Source organism: Pogonomyrmex barbatus, unplaced genomic scaffold (assembly GCF_055798465.1).
Source record: "Pogonomyrmex barbatus isolate J1 unplaced genomic scaffold, ASM5579846v1 scaffold12, whole genome shotgun sequence".
Lineage (NCBI taxonomy): Eukaryota > Metazoa > Arthropoda > Insecta > Hymenoptera > Formicidae > Pogonomyrmex > Pogonomyrmex barbatus.
In genome coordinates, this window is record NW_028297108.1 from 573,284 (window position 1) to 589,106 (window position 15,823).

The 15,823-nt window shown below is 34.0% G+C and overlaps 1 protein-coding gene and 1 long non-coding RNA gene across 2 annotated transcripts in view; one reads left to right on the forward strand and one right to left on the reverse strand.

Moving 5' to 3' along the window:
• LOC105428114 (MOXD1 homolog 1) overlaps positions 1-15,823 on the reverse strand; it is a 26,820-nt gene continuing 10,997 nt past the window's right edge. Inside the window, exons 2-10 of the mRNA XM_089071938.1 lie at positions 7,619-7,771; positions 4,885-5,058; positions 4,525-4,608; positions 3,870-4,059; positions 2,569-2,834; positions 1,570-1,988; positions 1,124-1,269; positions 864-994; positions 1-667 (exon numbers count right to left, since the gene is read on the reverse strand). Coding sequence (XP_088928064.1) covers positions 512-667; positions 864-994; positions 1,124-1,269; positions 1,570-1,988; positions 2,569-2,834; positions 3,870-4,059; positions 4,525-4,608; positions 4,885-5,058; positions 7,619-7,771 — 1,719 coding nt within the window. The 3' untranslated portion in view covers positions 1-511. The remainder of the gene's footprint in view (positions 668-863; positions 995-1,123; positions 1,270-1,569; positions 1,989-2,568; positions 2,835-3,869; positions 4,060-4,524; positions 4,609-4,884; positions 5,059-7,618; positions 7,772-15,823) is intronic.
• On the forward strand, positions 3,914-12,939 carry LOC148937637 (uncharacterized). The gene is made up of 4 exons (XR_016138154.1): positions 3,914-4,052; positions 7,576-7,925; positions 11,954-12,152; positions 12,237-12,939. It is a non-coding gene; the product is annotated as an uncharacterized LOC148937637 (long non-coding RNA).

Genomic DNA, 15,823 nt, shown 5'->3' on the forward strand with positions numbered 1-15,823 from the left:
TTTACGAGACAATGTTCGCAGATATTTATTTTTACAAAATAGACACGCATTACAAAACACTAAAAGAAAAGGTGTTTACAAAGGAAAAGTGTACACGTATACGTCTTATAAATAGAATTATTAATAATTATGTATTTACACATTATATTATATTATATATTTCTATATTTATATATATATGTATATTTCTATGTATATATCTATGTATATATTCACTTAGTGGCCTGGATCGACGATATCGATTTTCATTCATCTCTTTAGCAGAGAAATCTGATATTAGTTACCTAATATTTGAAGAATATTCCGACTTTTCTCGAAGATCGGAATTCATTTGAGGAAATCGCTCGCTGCAAAGATACTTAAATTAATAAATTAATCAGGCTCGTCTTATAAATTCGGAAATATACAGGAAACGTTCGTAATACGCAGAGAACCGTCTTTATAAGTAATATTGACAGTGCGAATCGCATTCATCATACAGCGCCGTCGTTGACTATTCACTTGAGGCATCTTATAACATAATGGATACGACAATGATAATGACCAGGTTTATCACGGGAATGTAAGGAACTCCGGAGGTACCCGATGTGAAATTCAGTTCGCTGCAAGTTGTGTCATTCGTTTCCGGTAGTGCCGTATAATTCGGGAAGTTCTGGATATCTGCCGGCTTGAAGAATCAATTAAAAAATTAATATATTTATGATAATTTATGATAATTAATATGATAACAATTAATAATATGATAACAAAGTTAATTAATATAATCAAACAAATCACCTGACAATTTTTTTTCAGGTATTTTAGAATTGCAACTTTTAAATTGTAATGAGAAGTAAAAATTCGAATATGTCAGAAAATCTTACCAGTGCTAATTGATCATCCCTTTTTCTGCAAAATGTCATATGTCTACCGTGATAAAGACTGTTTTCTATCTTGCTTGCGAGTAATTCCTCTGTCCACGGCATGGCTAACATATGTTCTGCCATAGTTCGACCTGAAAGTTTAAAAAAAATGTAAGGAACATTTAAAATACTATTTTTAATCATGTAAATATTTTACAATTATTTTAAGTCAATGTTTTAATTATTCAACTTTCATAATAATCCCATTTTTATATAATTACCTCGAAATTCTTCAGGTTCCTCAATAACGAGTTGCGCAAAGATGTTATTGTCCTCATTCCCTTTCGTGTAATCTCTCATTGCTCTTAATGCAGATTCAGCTTTTTTAACGACAGTCTTGCTGATCTCATCTGACGAAAGGTCAGTTCTAAAATTTTTTATACAAACAGCAAATTTAAACTAGATGTCAAAATTAATTTATATTCTTTACATAAATGTATCTTAGATATACGATACAATTTTTTGTATTATCCCTTTCCTCTTTTTTTTTTTTAGGCAATATCCGAAAAAGAATAAAAATTATTTTTTCACTTATATTTGAATTCGGAAAAATCCGTATAGATCATGTATAAATTAAGTTAAGAATTTTCATGATAAGTAGCAAAGAAAAGACTTCATTGAATCGTGACGTCGTTGACAGTTATCTCAATTATCTCAATTAACTCACTCATTTGTCAGGAATAGTTTCTCCAAGTAATTCATCGTCACCCCCCGGAAACTGGACACGCCGAGAGTCTCGAAAAGGTCCTTAACGGGCGTCATGCTGTAACAGGCGGCGAGAGGTGTTCTGGGATAATGCACGACGAACGCCAGGCACATCTCTTGAGAAGCCGCGTAACCACCTAAAGTCGGTCTGGTTCTATCCAGAGTGCCGTAGACGCATTCCGCGACTAGCTCGTCACCAGGCAGCACGTTCACTTCTTTCTCCAGAGTGTGAGATTGCTGGTAATCGAAGTCAAAGTGATTGTCCTGGACTATCCTCGGCAGTTCCTTACCTTGTCGAATGTGCTTCAGACTGAGACGTCGACCGGCCAAGTGTGAGTGCAAGACGACCGATACTATATTGATACCATTCTCGGGCAACATCTAAAAAACAGAATTTAAGTTAAGAATTTCAATTTTATATATTTTTTTATCTACATATGTATTCTTGTCTTCTTATATTTAATACTTATAATTTTTGAGATTAAATTTTTGAGATGCAACATGCGTTAACATGCCTATATGTTAGTGATAAATGTAAAATTTCTAAAAAATGTTTAAATTAAGAAAGGAAATAATAAAAATTATTATATTTTATTTTACTTTATTTTAATATTTATTATTTATATCTTTGTTATAAACAGAAAAGACGGTTTTACCGAAGTATTTAAAAATTTGTTCAGATATAAATTTGACAATAATTATTGTTGAATCATAAAAATTATCATGTAGAACGTTTAAGTATAATAGCAATAGTTTAAGAAAAATTTTTATACATATTCTGCTACTCAATTTGAATATTTTACATAATTATTTTGTTGACCTAACAAAATTATTGTTTTCAAATCTGTAGCTGTCCAAATTTTTAAATATTTCAGTAAAATCGTTTTTTTTCGTGTATAAATCTAGTTAAAATAATAAAAAAATAATCTAGTTGAATATGTTGTTCAGTTAAATATGTTACCGTATTGGTGCAGTGCGGAGTGCAATATCCGGCGGTGGCATATTCCTTTTGTCGCGGGGGTATCAGATGAAGAGGACTCACTGCCACACCGGCTACGAGGATGCCCGCGTCCTTGGAACGAAGCGTCGGAGTGAAATAAAGTCTTATGCCGCTGCTATCAAGCACCTTTTTCATGCTCGGATTATTATAATGAACTTCTAACATATAGTACGAGTTCTCCTTGCGTTCTGCGATAGGTATACCAACGTGTTCCGGCATCCATTCTCCTGCAAAACAAAAGATGATTCTATTAAAGCATTCGTAAAATCAAATGATCTTCACGCAATTTGTCTAGGAATTTTTTTTTCAATTCTTTTTAAGAATAAAGGAATAGGAATTTACATACGAAAATTTAAATACGAAAAAATTTTTCTGAATTCTCTAATTTTCAAAGCAAATTTTGTTAGAAATTCCGGATAAGATGAAATTTTTAAATGTCTTACAAATCTTACAAATAAATATATATTTATTGCACAAAGTCCTTAAAATTTTCCATTTATAAAAAAGTTTATAAATCATAAAATAAAATTAAGAATCACTCGACTTTCAATAACTAATTTTGAAAAAAATTATGAGTACTCTAAAAAAAATGAATATTTTATATTACATAAAAATTTTCAAACTTTATTTTTAAAAACTACAAACCAAAAATTATATAATAACCGATATAAAATTTAACCTTTATAAGACTATTAAAATAAATATCTCTCTTCATCTCTATTAAACAAAACTGCAATTTCTAATATGACATATATTTCCAATATTAAATATTAGATTAGTCGTAAGATTAGTATACTCTGATATTTAGAATAAATCTATTACGAATTGTTATCGTTAGCAATTCAATTGATAAACTGACTTTCGATGAATAATATAAAGATAAAATATTAGAAAAAAATCAACTTCAACAAAATTTTCTGAAATTTCAATGAAACTGTTTAATTTTTAAAAACAAAAATTAAAAATTAAAAAGACCCGACAGGCCTTAATGTTAAAAAACAAAAGTTGAACAAAGGAGCATAAATTTTCTTTAATTTTTCAAGGTATAAACAAATTCCCTGAGAATTCCAGACCTTCCAGATTTTTTTTCAGGTAGTAGATACCTTATAAAATCTAAATCGGTTTTGTCAGTCTTCTACATATCTTGACATTCTGGATTTTTACGAGAAATTTCATGCCATGTTACATTGCCGAAAAGATGAAGGAATCAATCTATCTATCTTGTGGCTCAACGTTCTGTCTGTATTTTGTAGGCAATTTACCTTTACTGCCACGGGCCCAAGCAAGGATAGGTTGCATACACGAATCCCATGCTCGTGGCGTCGTTGGGCTGTAGCAGCGGGCACCAGACATCCTGGCGTGCTCGCCGAGGATCGAGTCCGTTGAGGCACACTCATATAGGATTATGTGATGTACCAAATCTTCATTGGCCTTTTCGACAAGCGGTACGTACTAAAATGCATAAATAATGCAATGAAGACACGAGACACCTCATCTCACCTTGAATTAAATGATTTTTTTAAATTCGCGCGAGAGCCTCTTCGAATTTTTATTTTGGGAAAATTACACACCGAAGGCGAACTTGAAGGATTATTGACGAGAGGGATCTAAGTTGTCATAAGACAACTTGGGCTTCTGCGACGGGATCCTGGGAACGATTGTGATCGTTTTTCCCGCGAGCTCGCCCGATTGACAGTCGGCGAACGTTTCGATACGCGTAGTGACATTATTCCGGGTCTCTTCTTTATTCTAATGACGCGCGCGTCACGACGTCCGGCTTGAATGACCGTGATTCGTGAAGCACATACGAATAAGGCCCAGCCTTTGCATTCCATCACAGTGCCGGGACTTATTCTCAAGAGATTCGCGTCTCTACTTGAGAAACCTGTTAGCGAGAATTTGCATCGCCATACTTACCCCTATCATGTGGTGTTTTGTTTTCAACGTGGGCTTGAAGATCTTGCACCAGTAGATGGTATCCGTATCATTGTTCACTTCAAACTGTCAAAACGGGAATATCTCTTAAGTCGTAACTCATCGTAAGAATGAAGAAAATAGGAGATTTAAATTTAAATTAAATTCGATTGTAAGTATTGATAGGATTATTAATTTGTACCACTATTAATTGTTTATAATAATATTGAATCATCTTTGGCTTCTTATTCCGTTGACAAATGTATAAGCGAATATTTTAATTATTTAAATTCTTTCTTAATTATCTAAATTTGCTTGACAAATAAAGCTAAGAATATTAAGAAGGGAGAGTTGTTGTTTTACCAGGTTAAGCTTCACGTCCCAATGATGCATATTATGAGTCTCTCGCGGTGGCGAATGTGCCGCAGCTGTCTTCAACCTTAGAGCCTTTCCACCTCGTTTGTCCCCGTGCCATACCCCCGTGTTTAATTCGGGATCGGTCTCGTGTAGCGCCCACAGCACTCTGACAGTGTCGCCCTAAAATCGCAAAATCGCGAATTTCGTTCAACTTAGAATAATCAGAATTCACCAATATTACGTTCCAAAAATATTTGTGAGTCACACTTCTTGTTTTCTTTTTATTTTATATTATCTCGACAAATAATATATCTCGAAGTATTGTAGTGAGATGACTGCAATTAAAATCGAGTACGGTTGATCGGCGGAGAATTGCGTCGCGAAGAAAGAGGACAGATGGCATGCTAAAACGCCTAAATATCGCCACGGGAATTCGGGGCAGCGGGGCCTTAAGGCCTCTTAAAGCCGCGGGGCCTCTGCTTCCCGCGAGCATAAATCGAAAGAGGGTTCTCCGCGAATTCTACGGAGCTGCGACGGTTGTACAGTAAATCTTTCGAATCGCGTTTGCCCCCTCTCCCTTTCTCTCTTTCTTTCTTCCGTAGACTCTTTTAAAAGCCGGCGAGATACGCACGGCGGGATTTGCTTTCTTCTCGCGCGTTTTAAATACAGAGTAGTGGAGATTAGAGGTCGGGAGGTAATTTGGCGTTAGCGAGGCGCGATAAATTTCCGGCCCTTGCTGCGTTAATGCATGCTTGCGAATCATACGTTGACATCCGAGAATAACTCCTTTTAATTACGTGTAATATTTGAAGTTCCTGCGGATCGCAAGATCTATGAGATTTATTTCAAGTTTAAGTGACTGAGTACACCTTACAATGTTTATTCGCGGTAGATCTTGACTCTAAACGTTTCGATTTGATCTATGAACTGTTTTGCTGGATATAGGATATCTAAAACATGATTATATAAGAACATCTAAATTGTTAGAATATAAAAAAATTTTGAAATATTGAAATATTATCATTATTATTTAAACGTTCTTCATAATAATTTTGATAATTGTGATTTTTTTTTATTGAATATAGGTAAATCTTTACATTAGGGGACATAACTTCGATGACCTTGACCTTGATATATGTTATAGAGGTGAAGATACTGATCAACTTTTCCTTATAATTTAATTGGCGGTCTCGTATAGTTTTTGAGATATACTTTTATAAATGTTAATAAATTATGGTAAATATGTTGAAAAACGGAGCCCCCTCTAATGACGACCTTGACATATGATGTCAGGATCACTACCCTTGAGAAGATTTTAGATAGCGGACACTGTTCGTTAAAAAATTATTAACAAAAAAATAAATTCGTGAAGCAACATGGTAACAGTATAATGTGGAAATAAGTACTGACTATGAGAATGCCATTGACCTAATGTAATCAAAATAAAGCGAGAAATCTACATATGTTGCGCTATGTGTACGTACTTTGGATAAAAACACAAATTCTCTGCTTTAAAAACAAATCATTTTCTTATATAAAATAGAAGATTTGTAATTTAAAGCAGAGAATTTGTATTTTAAAGCAAGAAATTTGTATTTTAAATCAGAGAATTTGTGTTTTTAATGATCTGCTTTAAAAACAAATTATTTTTTTATATAAAATAGAAAATTTATAATTTAAAGCAGAGAATTTGTATTTTAAAACAGGAAATTTGTATTTTAAGTCAGAGAATTTGTGTTTTTAAAACAAACATAGTTTAGTATTCAAATATATGTATTTATTTTATATGTATTTTTTTTATATGGATTGAAATTTAATTTTTATCAATGTATCAACATATAGATTTGAATTGAACTTCATGCAAAAAGTTGTAAATTCATGTGGAACCTCACTTCGCACTGAAGTGTATGCTTGGAAACAGTCAGTATGTTCCGCCCCCCCTCCCGCCTATGCGGAGGCTCTACTATCAAAAGAGTTAACCTAATCCAACTCGTATTACAGTGATAGTCAAAATAATAATAATAATAATAATAATAATAAATTAATAATAATAATTTAGCAATTTATTTTTATTATCGATAATGCTCGTGAAGACACAACATATTAACGTTACAAATGACGCATGACTAATATCTAATAAATAAACTGAAAGATACCAAAATGTGTGTGTGTATACACTATCCATCATATACAAGGTGTCATATAAACAGAATAATAACATTTCAAAAATAAGCTTTATGTAAATGTAAATGTAAATGTAAAATGTAAGTATATCTCGAAAACTAAACGAAACCGTCGATTAATTTATAAGGAAAAGTTGATCAATACCCTCATCTCTATAATATATATCAAGGTCACGATCATCGGAATTATCCCCTAATGTAAAGAAATACCAAATATATAAAGAAAATTTGCAGTATTATCATATCATATCATCATATTTAAACGTATCGTATTTAAACGTTTTGCATAATAATTTTAATAATCACAACTTTTTGGTCCAACAAAATTATTTTTCAAATCTGTATCTGACCAAATTTTTAGATTTTACAGCAAAATTATTTTTTCCGTGTACAATATTATTTTTTATTCATCTATTTTTAAATTACAATCATCTATCCAAGAAGTATAACGTTATATTTTAATAAACACTTTACATATTATTCGAGGAGTGAAAGATCAAATCTATTTGCACAGCTGGAATATAATACAACCGATGTCATCCGTTTGGGGAGCTTACCGTGAGTTGATGATCCTGAGGATCGCACGTCTGCCACTTCCTGGCGAACGTCACGGTGGTGTGAGTCTCATTTTGCGAACCGCCGAGCACTCGGACATCCTGGGATACGTCAATAACCGGTGCGGCATTCATCTCCTTGATACCGTGCGAGTCCTGGAATATGAAGAGGGAGAGAGATGTTAGAATTGTTCGAAGGGGGTTCAACGTACCCGTCGAAACGAAGGCCTCGCAGGCTCCAAAACTCGCTTCTGCGTTGGACGCCCTCGGCATTGGGCGGGAGATCGAGAGTTTTATCGGGTCAAAACAGGTGAGCACCAGGTGTTCGCATACGCGGCGAACTGGGACTTCGAGCCCTTCTGCCCGACGACGCAATTCGTCTCTCCATCCTTGCCTACTTTCTCTTTTTCTTCGTTTGAGTTACGTTAGGTAAAGTACGTTAGGTAAACTTTCATCATTCTTTGTGTGGTGCGGCTTTCATTTACGATTTAATGTCCGCCAGTGTAACGTATGGTTATATCCTCATTGTCATAATAACGATTAATAATGTCAACGCTTGTATGTGAAATTATTCACGATTATTACGCGGAATGTAGTTATAAATTTTTTAATTAATTCAGAATCAATATTCTCTAATAAAAATGAATTGAGATATTAGTATAGTGAAAAGAATAGTTTTGCTCGATATAGATCTGAAAAATAACTTTGTCGAGTCACCAAAATAATTCTGTAAGACTTTCAAATTAATTGCTAGAATATAAATAAAGTTAATAGTATTATTATTATCAGTTAAACATCTTGCATAATTTTGATGATCCAGCAAAATTATTTTTTAAATCTATATCTGACAAAATGTTTAGAGCCTACAGCAAAATTACTCTTTCCGTGTGAATTAAATTACAAACCAATAAAAAATTAATTTCGAAGAATATAAATTAAAATCTTCTTTGTATCAAATCGAGCTCAATAGAAACATGATGAGAGACGTTCAGCAGCCGCTAAATTTAACGTTAAAAGATTCAAAAATTCACGCTCAAATTTTACTAATAACATAATCGGCTCGGAGATCTCTACACTGCGAAATTATAGCATGAAGTTTGAAACATCTTGCGTCTGGCTATAACTTTATAAGGAACGAGCGTGTGCAAAATCGCAGACCGATATTTTAGTGTCCGACAATAAGGCACTTGCATTTTGGAGGAGAAAAGAGAAGATGAGAACGATTTCCCAGCTGCTGTGTGGTAGCACACGCTTATATAGGGGCGGCTGGCCGCAGGCGTTTGGGTCCGTTGGGTCCCGGTTACGGTGGAGCGCCCCGCTGACGTTCGTACGTTCGGGGCATGCGGTGAGGAGGTTTCCGAAGGGAAGTCCCCTTCCTGCACGTAATGAATCCGAATAATTGCCCGAGCGTCGTCATGCCCGGTGGAGTACTACGCGCCTCGTAACGAGCACGTGCAGAAAGGAAACGGTAATAGGCGCATCTCTCTCTCTCTCTCTCTCTCTCTCTCTCTCTCTCTATGTTGAAGTCAGTGAAAAATACAAATTTAAGAAAGATCCAACTGAGGGATGCTCGTTAACGCGTAAAACAATTTACAAAGTGTTCGTGCTGCATCGAAATTGTTGTTAATTGTTGTTGTTTTATTCACACGTTGTATATTTATAAACAATTTTAATGATCTTTCTTTCAATTTAATTCTGAATGTCATCAAAAATATATCTGAATCTGATAGATAAATCAAATGTAATAAAAAAAATAGAATTTTTTAATTAATTAATTTATTTTTAGTTATTATACTTATTTTTTTATTTTTACTTATTTGTATTTATTATATTTATAATATATAAACAAATATATGAATATTAATTTTTATAATATAAAAAGATTACATATATAAAACTAATAGAAATAATTCTTGTGTTTCCTAAAGATTGAAATCACTAATTGCGACTCCACATGCAGAGTTCATGGACGATTTTTGATCTTCGAGTAAAGATAAGCAGGTTTTAATTACAATCAGTTCACGAAGAAACAATCCGACCGGCCAGGTGTCATAATAATACGCGTGCATAAATCTTCCCGGAAGGCTGCGGAAATCTTTTTTTATCTCGATCGGAGCGGCAGAGAGTCGCATCGCTATTTCGTGGGGTTCAAGTGCGTTCTCACGAAGTTCGCAAGACGGTTTTCTCATGGCGTCCGGATATTCTCATCGCCATCGGGTTAATTAGTACAATCCTAGCGTTGTTCGGCGATTAAAAAGGTCTGCGAACGCTGTTATTGATATTCCAAAACGAAGCGTTCGTTTAGCGAAGGTTTCTGATTGTAATTTTTCTTTCCATTCCCTGGATCCCTTTTTACCTTTCAAAATTTTATGTCACTCGATAACCGAAGGTTTAATTTACGATCGTTATCACGTTTAATTTACCTAATGATTGTGGATCTTTATATATATATATATATGATCGTCTCATCAGCTCCTCTTTCAGCCTCGTGTGAATAAACTGTATGTCTCACCACAAAACTGCTTTTTCATGCAGCGAAGCAAAGCTAGCTTTTACTCTCCATCGATTTTTGATGAATACAGCGAACTAGCGAAGGCATGCTGAAAAGTTCGACATTGTCCAACTAATAGCAAAGTAACGCTACAAACAATTACAAAAGTGTTGCCGGTAAAATGAAAGAGAAAATTATAAAAGATATATAGATATTTATTATAGAATTTTAAAATTATGGAAGGGACATCTTTGGCAGCGCCAAAAAACATAAGTATATATTAGTATATATTATATAGTAGTATACTAATTTAGGTTGCTTTTTATTTTCGTTATTTAGTATGTTATATTAAAAATTAAAATGATTCATTAATTCATGGATTTTTCTAATAATTTAATTATATGATACATTCATATCATATTATATATACATTATATTATGTATACATATTTACTAGCTTGGTTTAATCTTTTTGATTTTTTCTTATATCAATTTGTATTTCTTATACAATATAATTCTGTCACTGTCGTATACCTGTAGTGTATGCGAAACTATTTGCGACCAAAAAGAGCTACACTATCATTCTTGCTTAGAAGGATATAACCATATTCATATAAATGACAATTTTTATTTTTATCTACAGTGAGTATTAATGATGTTTTCTCATTGTGTAAGTAGTATTAACGATGCTGTAATATATAAATGATGGATAAATTTTCCAAAAGAGTTTAGTGAATGGTGTACGCTGTTAAATCCATAGTGTCAAATTATACCCAATTTTAGTCATTTTTAACCATTCCATAAGTCGCCATTGCTCCTACTAAATATATAGTTAATTTAACTTAAATTGAGTTAAATAATTTTATTCAAGAAGTATGTTATATTTGACTAAAATTTTGTTTATTATTTACTATGTGCATATTATTTACTATGTGCGTTAATATAAGCTTTTGGTTTAATAAAAAATGACTCAATATTGTGCTTTAATTTATTAATATCGCTAATCTATAATCAAAGGATACTCAGATTTTGATTAAATATTACTATTCTTATTATTGTTTTCAACACAATGTGATAATTAAATTAAAGTTATTTAATGAATTGTAAATTTTAATGCAGTTTTAAATATAAATAATCATGTGTATATATATATGTACATATTTTATTTCTTGAAATTTTGCAACATAATTATACATCTTTAGTCGAACTTTGTTTCGTAAACATATATAATAATTTTCAATTATTATATATGTTTACGCCAATAATAAATGATTTACGTATACGATAAGTTCGAAAATCATACAATGCTGATTTTTTTTACATATATCTTCCGAATAACGCACAACATAAGTATGAAAATGATTTTCACAACCAAATGTTACAAATACACGACAATAAAAAACATAACAGTACAAGACGAAGATACAATTTGATTTATAACTTTCTTCTTTTCGTTAAATTTCTATTCACTAGAAATCACAAATAAATAACACTTTAACATTAACATAATCTTTTCTTCGAAGATACGCGTTTATTCGACGATATCAAGACACGTTGTGACTCGTCGCGACGTACATGTGCTGTCTCTACACGACACTTGTATCGGTCCTAGCAACATGGCCGTTATTCATTTGTTTTATTGAATAGTGGCGCTATTTTCTTTCAACTAAATATTTCTTTCAACTAAGTATTTTAACTACATAAATGAGTTAATTTGATATAGTTATTTTTTTAAACACATGTTTTTCGTTAAAATAGTTAGAATTTCATTTATATGATAGTTAAAAGCAACTAAAATTATTTAACTTAAGAAATTGAGTGAAATTTGACTTTTTAATATCTAACAGTATAGAGGCAATCGTCATGGATACTCAAGTCAACAAACCAAGAGAATAATATCGCACTCTCTGATTGGCGAAATAAAAAAGTCATGGAGGAAGAACATTTAATTGAAGAAATCTATAAACGTCCAGCTTGAACTTTCTCTTTTCGAGCGAAGCCAAATATAAAAAAAACTGTGGACAAAAATAGCTGCATCGATGATTGGTAACATGTGTTAATTCTATATTCATAATTTAATTGGAATATAAAATTTAAATTATATATTTTACATATTTTTATATCTTCTAGATACAATGGACATTCCAATTCTGAAAAAGAAATAGAAATCGCTATTGCGATTCATTGCAAAAATAGGCAGCATCAACCGAATGGCTCAGCGAGGACATCACGAAAATTGGGTGCATTATGAACGAATGCAATTTCTTTATGATGTACAGCTTGAAAACGAGTATATATGTTTAAAATTTACAAACATACAAACATCTTAATACAGCAATATATTTTTGTTTACATTTATTACATCCGTGCAAAATAAAATAAAATTTTACATTATAAAACTACAACAAATATTCTAGCGTCTGAAGATCACGAAGAATATGAACAATTTAATAATAAGACGACGATACTGTTTATGATGACATCAGTAGTAACAGTAATCGTGGATCACGTGAGTTATAATCTTATTTGTTATTTTCTTATATTTGAAAAAAAATAAAAATTATAAATTTTTGTGAAATTAAATTTACTGATCGTTAGGTAATAGCAAGCGTCGCTCTATGGACGATTATAAAAAATATTTTAATACAATTGCTCATGCCATCAGTCAATCAATTACGGTGCCATGCCATCGTTCATTTTTCCATCACAAACTGATAAAGTGGCTACAATTCTAATTGCTGTCCAATTTAGAGAAGTACCGCTAATTTTTGGACGAAATAACATTAAAATTATTGCAAATTATAAATATCGCAAAGAAACAGCAACCATGATTACAGATCACTATGATATATTTCGATGTATTTTTGTATACGTATTTTTTATACAATATAATATATATATATATATATATATATATATTTTTTTATATGAAAATAATTGACTTTTATTTCTATTTCATTTATTTCGGTTATTTTGCTACGGTACGGCGATCTTCGAGAATGGGTGCCACCCAATATTTTTTCTTTTATACGATTTTTTTCTTTTTAGTAAATGTATCATTGCCAATGCAGCGATTATGCGTCGTCTCTTAATCTCTACTGCAACTGTGGTTGTCGTTATAAGTCTATATTGCTCCATTATTCGATGTACTGACTATTATAATTCAATGGATATCGGAGCACAGCCAAGGTCTTTACACTATTTTTTATTGAAGTGGAGTAGAGGAGAGGGGTAAAAGCTAGCTTTGCTAGCTTCGCTGCATGAAATTACACCTTTAAATTAAATTGTAAAGACAATATTCGTTCCGCGCGCACTCTACCTCAATTTATCGCCAATTTATCGAGAACAATTTCAAAACACGTTCGGGCGGTTCGGGCGCTCAACAAGCATCTGAGAACCAGTTGAGCGTCGCAGCTAGGAAAAGCTTGATAAGAGAGAAACGCTTTCATTTCCCACGCTGGATTATCGCGCCGCGCCGCGCCACGCACGCCGGGGCGAAAAATACCACAAAGTGGTTTGATCGTTGAACGAAAGTATTATGCAAACGATCCGGCAGAGCTACGAGCCGGCTCGGCTCTCGCAGGCACCTGATTTCCTACGGCTGTGAGTCACGAAGGCTAACAATGAGGAAGTCGCGTCTCTCGTTCTCGATTTAGGAACGGGTTTCCTCGACACAGGATAACGAATGCGTCATTCACGATGTCATTACCGTAATCCTGGCGCGTAATAATCGCACATGATATTCGATGAGAACTGACGTTTAAGACTTCTTAATCTCAATGCAATTAAATCGACAACTAATCGATGCGAGCTTGCGAGCGAGCGAGCGAGAGAGAGAGAGAGAGAGAGAGAGAGAGAGAGAGAAATATACATTGTAATTTATATCGTCGAGATTTAAGGCGATCGAACTATCGAAGATTTATCTTTGATCTATCAGAAAGACACACGTGCCTGAAAGCCGGGAAATTAATCCGGCGGATGTGACGTCACGGATGGACAACCGCTTCCTGCGACAGTCTCTTAAGAGGCTTCTTCGCGTCATGCGTGCATTTTGCTCGCGAGACGTTTTCGAGACAAGAAGAAGGATACAGATACTTGAGCGGCAACGGGAATCTCTTCTTTACGAGAGATATTCCTTCTCACCGCCTGAACACACGTATCCAATTTTTTGTTCATTTGTCGCAATACGAGTTTGAAAGATGTTTCCCTAAGTGCGACATAAGGAGATAAGGATTTTTAAAATCTCCTGAGGGAACATCGCCCTTTAAAAAAAAAAACTTTTAAATTTATTGTGAAAAGATACATTTCGGATTGTTATGGTCTGTCGGACCGTACTTTATTTGTATCGGGAGATTAAGATTAAGAATTAAGATTGCCCGTCGAAGACCTCTCTTTCTCTCGAGTGACGCAGGATCCCTCTCGGCCGAGGGATGAGAATGGCGGATGAAGAATGCATTATGGGAGGATTCCTCCGCGCGGTTTCATCTCGCACAATGCGCGCCTCGGAGGAATGCCGGGGATCGCCGGCTTTTGGGTCGCGCGATCCCGAAATCCCAGCCGTATGCGTTCCCTGAAATGTTTTTCCACGACCGATGGATGCAGCGAGAGACGCGCGTCCACAAAAGATAAAAAAAAGGGAAAACGTCGCATGCTTTGTGCCCGCGTTTACGAACGCGGTTCCCATGGGTCCTGTGGAGAAAAAGGAGAGAATTTCTCCGAAGAGGCGCCACTAGAAGGAGGATGTTCGCCAGGTGTTTTGGTGGTGATATTTCTCTCTTTCTCTCTCCTTCCCTCTTTCTTCCTCTTGCATCTTACAAGGTACATGCGTGTGTGTGCATTTGGGTCGCCTTCCCCCAGCCTCTTCCTCAATCGCTGTCTTCTTTGCTCGACTCAATCTTCTTTGCATCCTTCTCCCTTTCGCCTCTTCGCTTTCGAAACCGTTGGTGAAACCAACCGCATTTTCTGTTCCTCTCTCTCTCTCTCTCTCTCTCTCTCTCTCTCTCTCTCTCTCTCTCTTTCTCTCCTTCGCATTCGGTATCTTTCCTCCTCGTTTTCGCCGCCGAATCTCCTTTTTACCACCTGGCAGAACAGCAGCTGGTAGTGACGATCAGCTCTCTTCTTAGGCAGGAATAAAGGATTTCTCTATGTCCTTCGGGAACCCCATGGAGAATCAACGTGGCGGTCGCGACAAATTTCGCGCGAATCGCTCACAGATTTATCATGATTTATCATGATGGGCCACAGATACAACTTGGTTGCATTCCATCGTGAAGATGAAACAAATAAACTCATTTAATTTCATTTATAAAATATATTTGTTCTTAATTTAATTGTATCATATAAAAAAATCAATCTTTTATTAATTATTTAGATTACTTAATTATTATTAAAATATTAACATTTAGATAAAAAAATGATACTAATTTCTTATGATGCTCCAACGTTTCAGTGTTAATTCACTTTATTTCCTAATCTGTAACGAAAAATTGAAGGAGCGAATTTATAATTGTAATGTGAAAAATGTCGTTTTATTTCAATTTCGATTAAAAAATAACATTTCTTGTATTACAATTATAAATTCGTTTTTATATTTATTATCTAAATTTTGTTCCTCCGAGAGGAATCTTTTCCAGAATACATCGATATTCTGAAAATTCATCTACTTTTCTTCAGGAAAGTATTACCGAGCTTTTAGTCGTGATTTCGGCTCGGTTCTC